The 12023-nt window shown below is 42.2% G+C and overlaps 1 protein-coding gene across 1 annotated transcript in view; it reads left to right on the forward strand.

Annotated features, from left to right (window-relative positions):
• Positions 1–12023, forward strand: part of SGCD (sarcoglycan delta) — a 192042-nt gene that overhangs the window by 140648 nt on the left and 39371 nt on the right. The window contains exons 4-5 of the mRNA XM_062502170.1: positions 3898–3985; positions 6201–6320. Of these exons, the coding sequence (XP_062358154.1) occupies positions 3898–3985; positions 6201–6320 (208 nt within the window). The remainder of the gene's footprint in view (positions 1–3897; positions 3986–6200; positions 6321–12023) is intronic.

The raw sequence follows: 12023 nt of genomic DNA on the forward strand, positions 1-12023 counted from the left end.
GGAGAGCTTTTGCTGCCTGCTTGATTTACAGAAAACAAGCTTTTGCCCTCTGACAGACCAGCTGAGCATAGAGCAGGGTTTTCTTCCTGCAAATGTCAGTGAGAGGTGGAGTTGAGCAGGAAAATGGTGCTGTGAGCAACTTCTCCACAGACTGCTCCTTGTCAGCACATATTATGCTTTAAGATTTTATTTTTACCATTACTTTGTCAAACCTGTAGGAAATCCGCTGTTTCCATTATTTCCACAAGCTTCACTGAGCACTTACTGTGTGAAGTCTATGAATCCATAGGATCAAGTCAAAGCTATTTCTTTTGACCATCTGAACTACAAACACACTGCCTGTGAAGCATTATTTTTAAATTGCCTGTAAAAATTCAAAAGGATTTCCAAATATTTTTAATAATTCTCTAAAACAGTCTAAGGACATCTGTTAAAGTACTGCATTTCCCTGAAGACAGCACTGGTTGGGATTGCCTCAGCTGCAAATTAAGGTTGTCAGTCAAAGGGCTTTTTCTATTTCAGTCTCTGATCTGGGAGTTTTTAGCATCTCTTCCAAAGTGAGCCAAAGAAAGACAGCTAGTGAGCTGTTCTGGCTTGTTTTGCCATGTGTTTAACCTAGCAAACAGTAAGTTGATACCTTTTGTGAAGTGTTCTATATTTACTGGATACCTCTGCTTGGTGAGGAAGCAAGCTATGCAGTTTTGTCATATTTTTGCACTTTTCATATCCTTCTGCAGCATGTGTCCAATGTTTAAATGTATTGAGTAGCTGTGGCAAATGCTATTCTGTGTCTGCAAACATTTGAATTATTTTTAAGGCGCTGGCTCTGCTAATGAGGAGCTGGAGTAAGAGGCAGAATGATGTATTTACTCTCCAGGATTTCCTGCAGAGATGAATAGTAGGTTCATGGTGAGCTGAAAGGACATGACCAGCCCAAAGAGCCTTTAAAAGATGTGCTTGTTTATTGCATGCTGATATTCTAACTCCAGCTTCATCAAGTGCTGTCACAGTTTATGAAAATATTGCTTTGCTACATAACTATTTTATTGTGGTACTGATGTCATATTGATCTAGATTTCCACCTGCTCATATGCATCAGAATACTTCATTTCATGTAATGGTAACATGAAAGTGTAAGAGAAGGGGAAGGCTTTGTCTTTTCAGTTGTAAATCCTAACTGGCTTTTAAAGCTTTCATTATTTTGTTCTGTGTGATTGAAAGAAGCTGGCATCATCACCAAGCTTGCAACAGAGGAAACATTTTTTTTAATGTTCAGTGTTTAAAAGATGTCAGTGTTATTTCCTTTGTAAACAGAAGATGATGGATAGAAAATCTGCTGAATTTTCAGCAAAAGGGAGTAATTTCTTCAGTTCTTTTTCATTCCTTAATGGAAAAAGAATTATGGAAATGAGAGGAGGCATTACATTAAGTGCTTCCAATGTTCTTTCCCTGCAGACCAATAAAAACATAACTCCTCCATTAGGGAAATTTAGTTTTTTGAAGGCTGTGTGAATCTGAGTTCTGAATGAGTGAATGGGATGACTATGCTGGGGTAAACATTTCCAGGTCTGATTATGTATTTTAAGTCCTTTGTAGGTTGATACCAGCTTTTACCTTGTCGTGTAGGTCTTCTTCAGAGCAACTCTTTCTGTGAATTCTTATATTGGCTTATCTTGTACCCCTGTAGTGCAACCCTGTATTAAAAGAGCAGCAACAGATTCTTCAAAGTCATGAAAAATCTTTTCCTTCCAGAATGTGGACTAAAGTTCCTGGCTTTTTCAAAACACTTCAGCTGCTTGAAAACTCCATAAGCAAAATTGAAACAGTACAAGTAAAAAAAAAAAACAAAAAAAAAACTTCTGTGCTTCCTATGGCATGTTTATAGTAGTTACAGTCTCACCCATGACTGTACATTACTACAATCTTGTAGCTGTCTATGTTTAAAAATACCCTTTATCTGTAAGTGGGAAATGGATATGCAGCAGTAAACTGCTGTTCCTGGGTGTGTTCAAATCAGGTACCTGAGCAGGGGAGATCCAAGTGAAGCCATCTTCTGTTTCTGAGCTCTTAACCATGAAATAGTAATAATCAACATTAATTTCTAGAAGTTCTAGAAGATCACAAATAAAAATTAGAGAAGAGGATAATCATTACAAGTGTCATTACCACTGATTCTTAATTTAAATTATTAATCATAATTCAGTTTCATATACAATATCACTTAAGCTGTCAGACACATTATCACAATATCACAGCTGTCAGAAGTATAGAAGGATGACTTGTCCTCATTTAGTGTCGGAGGGGACAGAGGCACCAACAGCCTCTAAAACTTGTCCATGTTCTGGAAATTATTAAGTGGATTTTTTTCATTATTATTGTTGTTTTTATTTAGCTGAAAATAGTGTGGATATAGCCAAAATGTTCTAGTTATAATTGATTAGATAAACCCCATTTCCCTCTTTATTGCTGAAGGGCTGATCCCATGGGATCATGCTGCAAAAACAGTAAGGGTAACAAATGTAATTACTGTGAATATTTGGTCACAAGTGAGGCTGGTTTTTAGTTTTTGAGGTTTATTTTCTGAAAACAGTGCTGGGAATTGTTTGTCCATCACTAGAGTGTTCCCTGAAGTCCCAGTCCACCACAGGACTCTCAGGAATCATTTCTGTGTTCCTGTTGTATTTTATATGCAGATAACTCAGTCCATCTACCGTGATCCAGAAAAAATGGCATCTGTGAAAATACTGTGTTCATTACAAATTTGGGAGGCAAGGAGAACTTGCCTGACCCACACAATTCTCTGTCCCCATCCCAATTATTCATTCCTAATGGAAAAAAATTGAAATGCTGGAAAAAGACATTGGACATAAAAATTTTCAACTTGCTGATTTTCTTGCTATTTTATCTCCTCTGCCTATCCTGTGTCTCAGTCAACTGATGAATTTGATCAGCTGCGTGCTTTAAGCATTGCAAAGAGATGCTGGCGGTGAATTTCCACCTCGCACATTAGATTTTTGGCTGATTTGATTTGGGGTCACCCCGTGCTGGTGCTGGGGGTGGCTAATAGTCCCTGAGAAACCAGCTGTGCAGGCTGGGGCTGCCTGTGGAAAACACCAGTCCCCCGGAGCCTGGGCTGTGTTTGCACGGCAGGAGCCAGATGGTCGGAGCTGTGGGTTTTCTTTGGCTTCACTCTGCAGGAGAAATACCTGAGGTGGATGTTGCCAGGTCGCTGTGTGGCTCCTGTGTGCTACCAGCTGCTCTGGCTCTTCTCTCAGAGGTGTGTTTAAAGCATAAAAATGAGAAATTGGTAGAACTCTCTGTGGTCAAGTGGGAAGTGGGGAGGAGCTCGTGTCTTGTGTTCTGCAGACCCGCTGGGATGGGTCTGGTCACAAGCTGGCAGCCCAACCCACAGAGTGGTGGTGACAAGTGCCAGATGGTTCTCAAGTGCTTTGAGGTCTAAGGCACTCTCCACATGTTAATCCATTTTCTCCTCCCCAGCCCTTGGGCATGGCTCACTCACATGGTGGGCACACACTGTCACCCACTGGAGTCATCAGATGCTGTAATTTTGCTGATTTGCCTCTGAAATGCAGTGTTGCAATCGACCACCCTCCCAAAACACCTTTGGGAAGCTTAGCTCAGGTCCCATATCACCTGCACATTTTAAAATAACAAGTTGGTTGGCTTATGCCAGCAATAGAGACAATCATCCCTAAAGCAAGGCGCTGCCTGGGCCAGACAGAGCTGTGGTGTCCACTCTGGGCTTATCCTGGGCAGGAGGAGTTACTGCAGGGCAGGTGCCTGCCAGCCATGCCCCCAGCCTTGGGGTCAGCTCCAGATGTCTCAGCCGGGCAGCCATCCCCATCTCACACCTTTGGTCTCGTGCTCTTGTTCCAGGGCAACCCACTGTACTTCCAGTCCGCCAGAAACGTGACCGTGAACATCCTCAACGAGAAGACAAAAGTCCTCACTCGCCTTGTAACAGGTAAGGAGGGGGAAAGGCTGTTTGGAGGGATTAAGGAGGGATGAAAGTGGGTGTTTGGGGATGCTGTGCTGGCTCCAGACAGTGGACAGGGTGTGGCCTGGGTGTCCTGTGGAGTAGAAATGAAAACTTCACTCCAGTTCCTAGAAACAAAGCCAGAGACATGAAAACTGTGCTGGAGAGGGGCAACTGGCTGGGGCTGTCTGATAATGAAGCAGACCATCATTTTCATTTGAAAGCCAGTCCAGAGTTAGAAATGTTTCTTGTATGACATCAGGGTCAAGAAGAGCATACACCAGGCTGACATTTCTGTTGTAACAAGCAAGGTTTTTCCTAAGACATTTATAACTTGCCTGAAGTCTTGGGAACTCTGGAGCCCAACTGTGGCAACAGTTTGCAAGTCCTTCTGCTGATAAAGAACTCCCTTTGCACCCAAACAAGAGTGTGTTGGATGGGGAAATGGGTGTTTCATAAATCCCCAGAGCACAGCAGCCTTTGAATGAATGTGTGAGTAATTTGGGTTGAAAGAGCTTAATGCATTATATAAGGTATATGGTACTGTAGATATGGTATACAATGTATATTTGATATGGGACAGAGATATATTTACTGAGATTTATACATGGACTGTGAGAAGTATTGGTGTGTGGCAAAGGCAGTAATCCACAAACATGTTTCTAAGTTGAGACTGGGTTGCTTGTTTTGCTTATATAACATCTTGGCCTTTAGTCACAGTATTAAATAATTAAATATGCAGCTTCAGTGAGCAATTATTTAGGCAGCATGTGTGAAACTTGCCTGGAGGAAGGAAATAAATTCAACCCCAGGCTCCCTGACTCTCACATTCAGAATTGAAGGTCTTCAGTTTGTTGGTTCTCTGTGTATTTTCAAGAGGGTTTGGTTCACTTAAGCACCTCTGTGTCACGAGAGTTTGGGGCTCAGTGATACTTCCCAGTGTGATGCCCTGGTTATTGAGCTTTTTATGCATTCAGCACCAGCTTTGGTTTCACAGTGAAGCAAAGATGTGGTGCCACGTAGTGCGTGCAGCAAGGATGGGTGGGGAGGTGGTTAATAAGCAAGACACAAATCAGATTTAAAGTACTGGATTTTCTCAGTGTGGCTGCACAAGTTTTTAAGCATTTCCAGGGATCTCAGCATGGCCCCACTTGTCTGAAGTGCAAACCACGTGCATGATTCTGTGTGTCCAGGTTCCAGCACAGGTGACCTGTGCAGGGAAATGCCAGGTAGGGATGGAGTTCTTAAGAAAATACTGGCTTTGAAGTGTTATTTCTCTTGTCTTTTGAGAAATGAGACTGGTCTTCAAGATGGCCAGAATTAATGCAAAGTCTAAACACCTGCCTGTTGTGGGGTAATATTCCAGGAGGGCTGTGGCTTAGATGGAGTTGGCAGGGCTGTTCAGTGGTGATTTGTCCAAAGTCTAAGTCAGTAACCCAGGGCAGCCTCTTTGTAACTCTTGGCAGCCTTTGAGCCACAAACCTGCACTGAATCTCTATTAGAGAGGCTGATGTTTACCAGACCCCACCACAAAACGCATTGCCAGAGGCTCTCCAAGACTGCAGGGCACAGCAGCCTGCAGGAAAAGCAGCAGAATTGAAACAACATCTTTGAAGGAAACTTTTATTTGCCTAAAAACTTTCAGCAGTGTGAGAGGATGCCATTTTTCTTGGCCTGCCCATGATTGAAGGAGTCTAAACCAAAACCTTTGCTCCTGTGCTGGTGTTTGTATTTTTTTTTTAATTGGGCTGTGCATGACAGTGATAGAATTTTAATCCAGATATATTTAAAAGGTAGAAAAGCAGGACTCTTTTACACAGCAGCATCAGTCCAAGCAAAATGGGCCCAGGAGCTCTTGATGCCTCTTACACCTGCACCAATACTCTCAAAGCATGGCTGGATATATTCACTGCTGTTTCACATCTGGGTCTGCCTTTTGTAAAAATATCCCACTTATCCCAAGTTCAAGGGTGGTTTTATGGCACACGTAAGTATTAACAAAAACGTAAGTAGAAATAGTTGAGCAGTTGTTACTTGGGTAGAAAACTGCCCTTTTCAAATAGGATCTAAAAAACCTCCCTGTTTGGTGTCTCTGATGCAATTTGTTGAGCTGTTATTACTCAGAAAATGGGTTTATTGAATGTATGAAGCTACTATGTGATTTTATTATGCTTTTCCCTAAAGCCAAGCTTCTTCTCCCTAGGTCCCCAAGCAGTGGAAGCACACAGCCAAAAATTTGAGGTGAAAACCCTCTCTGGAAAATTGCTGTTTTCTGCAGATGACAATGAAGTGGTGGTTGGAGCAGAGAGATTGAGAGTTCTAGGTAAGAGATTGTTCATTAAGACACGGTTTTAATATGCTCCTCTTCAAATTTGAGTATAGTTTTGCCTGACTTTCCTTCCTACCTGCTGAAGGCTTCTTTTGGAGATAAAACCTTGTGCTGTCCTTATGGCTTTGAATCTTGTCCAAGCAGATAAAAGCCAGGAGTTTCTATGTGAGGGCTTTCTTAACTTGCACAATTTGTTATTTCCCCTCCAGAAAAAACCTCCCCTGGAAGTGGTTTGTCTGGCTGAGTGAAGCAGCTTTAAAACCAGTTTTGGAACCTTGAACAACTTTTATCTCTTGGATCTGGGATGGAGGACAGTGAGGGGTTGCCCCAAGGATGTGCCCATGTCTGCAGCCACTGTGCAAAGGGAAACCTCAGGGTGCAGGTTTTTGGTGCAAGCACTGTCACCAGCTCCTCCTATATCCTGAAACAAACACCAGGAGGATCTGCCTCCCCAGCTGTGCTGCTGCCAGGCTTTACATTGGTATTTCCTAATAAAAACTGGGGATACACTCTGAGTTTGCGATGTAGGGATTCTTTCGTATTTCTTTGGATTTTTTTTTTCATTAATTGGAGAAACAAAACAGTTGTGGCAGTTGTAAATTCTGAAACTTATATAAAATCTACTGTCTGGAACCTGAATATTTGTGCTCCTCGGTTCAAGCCTCACTCTTTGGTTAGTCTGGGATTTGGTCAGGAATGTTTTCACACAGGACCAGAGTGGGTAGCTCAGTGTTGTTCACAGTCCCACAACAGTGCTGCTGGTCTCTGTGGAGGCACCCATACCTGTTTTATAGTGACTTGTTTTGGATGCATCTTTACATTCCAAACTATACCTTACTTCTCTTGTAAAAACAGATCAATAAGGAGCTTGGAATTATATATAGATAGTATTTTTATTATTGTTAGAATTTCTATATATTTAATATTATATTATGTATCATATAAATGGGACTTGGTATCCAACCCTTAACGTTTTTTGGTGCCTGATGTCCTGCTGTTCTAGATGGTTCCTGTTAGGGTGTAGCTCTCTGCTAGTTCAGTCACCAGCTGTCAAAAGTTAGGTGGGCTTCACAGGGTAAATGTTGAACTTCACAAAGTTAAGAGTATCTTTGTTAGCTTAAGACTTTGAAGAGGCCCATTCAAAATTCTTGTGGTGTTTCAGAGCTGGGGGCATTTGCAACAATCAGTTTTCTCCAACAAAGCTCCCTTTACACTGCACCCTTCAGAGCTAATCCATGCAGGGTAGATGAAGTCAGGAAGCAACAGTTTTTAAGTGTTTTATTGGAGACCTTAAAATAAGAGATTTACATCATTGGTTTTAAAAAAAAATTTCAGAACCTTCTCTTTACAAGGTGCAAGTACCCCTTTTCAGATTACATACTTACCAAAAATTGCTTTTAAGTTCCTCTGTACTTTCAAGAAACCAGGAATTAATTCTGATACCTATTTTCAGTTTCTGCCTTGTTTTAGTCTCCAGAATAAACAGCATCTAAAATCTGCTGATCACTGTAGTGCACTTCCATTTTCACCTGTAACTGAGTGTTTCTTGAGGTTGGTTTGACTTTCGCAGATTAGAAAAGAAAAAGTAGAATGATACTACTGGTGATGTTTCATAGCGAGTATTCTGATGACCTTGAGCTGAAATGCTTTCTGAGTTCATACTTGGCTTTGTTTTTCTCCAGCTTTGCTTCTCCAATCTAATTTTATCTCCAAAAGTGTTTGTCGTGGCTGTTTGCCATGCTGGGAAGTGTTATACCATATGTTCGTGTTTCTTGCAGTGTTTTTGTCTGCTCTGAAGGCCAGTCTGAGCTGCAGCACACAGACAAATTCCTTTGATCATTCTTCTGGTGTTTGGGCTCTCAAGTGCTGCTGGAATGTGTCTGCTGACACCCATCTAGGCTGTGTAAATAATTTCAACTTGCTATTGCTGAACACATACTTGTTGTAGAGGCAAGTGTGTGTCAACAACCTGGCATGAAAGTCACCCCACAGAGGTCAGAACAGCAGTTCTTGTGGCCAGCTTTGAATACTGCCAGAGACAATAACTCTTTTCTTTGTATGGACTTCGAAGTTATTTTCTGAAAGTTTGTGCTACAAACCAATGCAGAATCCTTGTCCCAAGAAAAGAGGTGCTCTCCTGTTTTGAAATGAACCCTGCTCTGTGTATCTAGAGGATTTTCCAACGTTAGCAAGGGATTAAAAAAGGGGAGAATACACAGAATTATAGATTAAAAACAAATGCAAGTAGGACATATGATGCATTTGATGGTGCTTCAAAAAAACTGCAGCACGGACAGTGCATATTACCATATGAAAGTGCTTTTTATTTGATTTGTATTTTGGGGAGTTATTTCTGATTTATGAGCATTAAAGGACATAGAAATACAGAGCTGGCCACCTCTGCTTTTAATGTATGACGTAATTGAGAGTACTTCAATGATTTTATTTGATATAGTGAACCCAGTCAAACCTGTCATCATAGGAGAGGCTGGAGGATGACAGGAACTTCTGTCTGAGGGGAAGGGCAGCCCTCTGGGCCCTCTGGCCATGGTGAGCTCTGGTGAACACAGCCTTTTGCAAGCACAAAGAATTCCCTCTGCCTTGCTCAGGCTGGGAGCTCAGCACTGCCTGGGTCCAGATGACTCTGAGGGAGCTTGTGTTTGCCTGCAAGAAGTCCCATAAAAACTGAGCCTTACAACGACTCCACTCCACCCTTTTTCATCCAAGGTCTTCTGCCAGTGCTCATGTGCGGATGGGATGGGATGGGATGGGATGGGATGGGATGGGATGGGATGGGATGGGATGGGATGGGATGGGATGGGATGGGATGGGATGGGATGGGAGTTCATTCTCACTCTTGGCATCTCTTCCCTCCCCAAGCTTCACCCCATGGAATTTGAGCACCCCATGGTCTTTTAAAGATCCCATAGCAAATCTCAGAGCTGTTTTCCTTCCTCAGAACTGCAGCTCTGCCTTTGCAAGGCTTGGATTGCTGAAGGCAAAATCTGCCCCTTCTGTGCTCTCAGTGCTGCCCATGGGGGTGTGTGGGGTGACTGCAACCCTTCCCTGCCAGCCCCTGCCATGGCCAGCAGGGCTTTGGGCAAACCCCATGGACACGTGAGCTCACGCCTGGCTGGACACTCCCGTGGGCTCCTAAACACAAACCCTTGCAGGAGATAAATGAGCTGCTCCTAATTGAATCTGTATTTGCTGCCTTGTCCTTACTCCCTCCCTCCCTCCAGAAATGAAATGAAATGTGTCCAGACCATCTGAAAAACGGGGCATAAGAAACCCTCTTTAGTTAAAGGAGTATTAAAAAATAACTTTGATATATATTAATTACAATTTCATTTAATAGCTTATTGAACGTTACAGCATTTATAAATAAAAGACAATCATAAAGCATTATTCTCACTGTTAATTAGCTCTATTTATTCTCCAGATTAGTTTTTAAATATGCCCTCTAGATGCCACTTGATACTAATTAACAGAGTTACATTATTATCTCTATAGAAAGGCATTTTTAATTAAATCTAAAGCAATTTAAATTAGCATGAGTTTTTACAGAAATTAAACTCTGGTCAGATGCTTAATTTAGCCTTATAAGACAACATCTGATGACATGCCACTGTCAGTTCTCCCAAGGGCCATGACATCTTTTTTTTGAGATTATTTTTTGAAGTGTGTTTTCAGGGAAACTTGCCAGTATACTCTGGTGTTTAATATTTATGATGGATTTAACCAATTTTTTTGGAGGACTAAATGTTGATGGGAATCCACATGCATGGCAGTGAGCTGAAATAATACCACAAAAGCCACACTTCTGCAGCTTACAGGAGTCTGGCAGTCCCTGGGTTTTTGAGTATGGAGGGAGGTTTGTGTGGGAGGTGGGATTGCATGGGCTGGATGTTGTCCCCTTGCAAATCTACCAAGGTTTTTTTAACCACTGTTAAAATTACTATTTTGCTTTCCAACAAGAACAGGATTAATCACAACGCCACAGGGTCCCTTCTCTGCAGCAGAACAATGCAGGGATTGCTCCCACTCCCCAGAAAATGTGTCTCTCAGACATTTAGATTAGCATGGCAGAAGCTTTTCTTCTCCTGTGGCAAACCCTAACTAAAATAGCTGTAGAGTGGGGTAGGATGCCTTTCATCTCCCAGAATAAAGACTGCAGGAGCAGAGTGAGCCAGCCCAACACCATGGTTGATTTAAAAGTATACCTTGATCTCACCAACCTTTCCCTGCCCTCCTGTCAAATAATTAACCAACAGCTCCACTTCTACCTTGTAGCTTTTTTTTTTTTTTCCACTGTAGCCAACACCCTTTGGGCAATGAACCATGTGGAGCATGTCAATGCTGATCACAGGTTAGACTTTTAGGACTGTTAGTTTGGGAACATTTTTTTGTTCAAGTTTCTCCCCAGATGCCTGGGAATGCATCTGGAAAGAGGAATCAGCTGTTGAAATGTTATTGCAAATTTATTAATAGGTTTGGAGTAATTAAATCCAAGGCACATTTCCAGCATTTTATTTATGAGCTGTTTATTAAGGATTTTACAGGATTTAGTGGAGGAACACCAACAATAAAAGCAGTGTAGTCCAGGAGTGCATGGCTATTTACAAGAGCATGCAGTAACAGGAGGAATGGCATTAAACTGAAAGAGATTAGACTGAGATTGGATATCATAAAACAATGGAATACTGTGAGGGTGGTGAGGCACTGGAATGGGTTGACCAGGGAAGCTGTGGATACCCCATTCAGGTTGGATGGAGCTCAGAGTGACCTGGTCTAGTAGAAGATGTCCCTGACTGTGCAAGGGAGTTGGAACAAAATAATCTTTAAGGTCCATTCCAAGCCAAATAATTCTATGACTCTATGACTGTAGAGAGCTCTTTTAAATGGCAGTGCTTGGGCTGTTGTTGGGGACAGAGGCAGGAGCCTGCTCTGCATTTATAGAACACAAGGTGCTGTGGCTTGTTACTCATGGAAGGGTTTAAAAAGCCTTTGCAATAACATCCTTCATTTTGGACAAGAGGAGAACAGGATTTAATGTGGATGTTACTGAACTAACACAACTGTGTAAGCTGCCCCAGCTGCCTTGAGCTTCATATCTACAAACATTTTCAGGGTTCCATGTATTAGCTTGATCTGGCAGGAGCCCTGCAGAACTGTGGCTGCAGTGCCAGCCTGGTTAGAGGACTCTGCTCACATTTCCTCCATATTAAACCTTTAGTGGCTCCTTGGCATGTCCTTTTCAGCTGTTGCTTGCTGCAATAGTTACAGCAGAATAACTTTAATGACTGCAAAAGTAGTTATATTTCATTAAGTAATCCACAGAGGTGTTTGAGTGGTATCAGTCATTTCAGAGGGTGGGGTAAGCTAGAAATTTAACAGTTTCCAGGAATTACCACCCATTTTTACAGCATGTACCCTTCTTCAGCAGCAAGTATTTATGGGTCAGGCCGTGCATGGTTGCCCTTTACAGCAGCCATTATGATTTCAAAATGGCATTTTGCTGATGTGTTTGTGGCAGAGGGAACAATTCTGGTAGCCAAGTGTTGAAATCAGGCCTGACCCAGAGAGGAAACTGAGCTTTCTGGTCTCACCACTGTCTGCTGCAGCTTTATGCCTGAGGGTAAATGCCAAACTTCAATCTTTGTGGTGTGGATTTTGGGCACTTGCCTAAAAAACATG

This window comes from Cinclus cinclus, chromosome 14, assembly GCF_963662255.1.
Source record: "Cinclus cinclus chromosome 14, bCinCin1.1, whole genome shotgun sequence".
In the NCBI taxonomy this organism is placed as follows: Eukaryota; Metazoa; Chordata; class Aves; order Passeriformes; family Cinclidae; genus Cinclus; species Cinclus cinclus.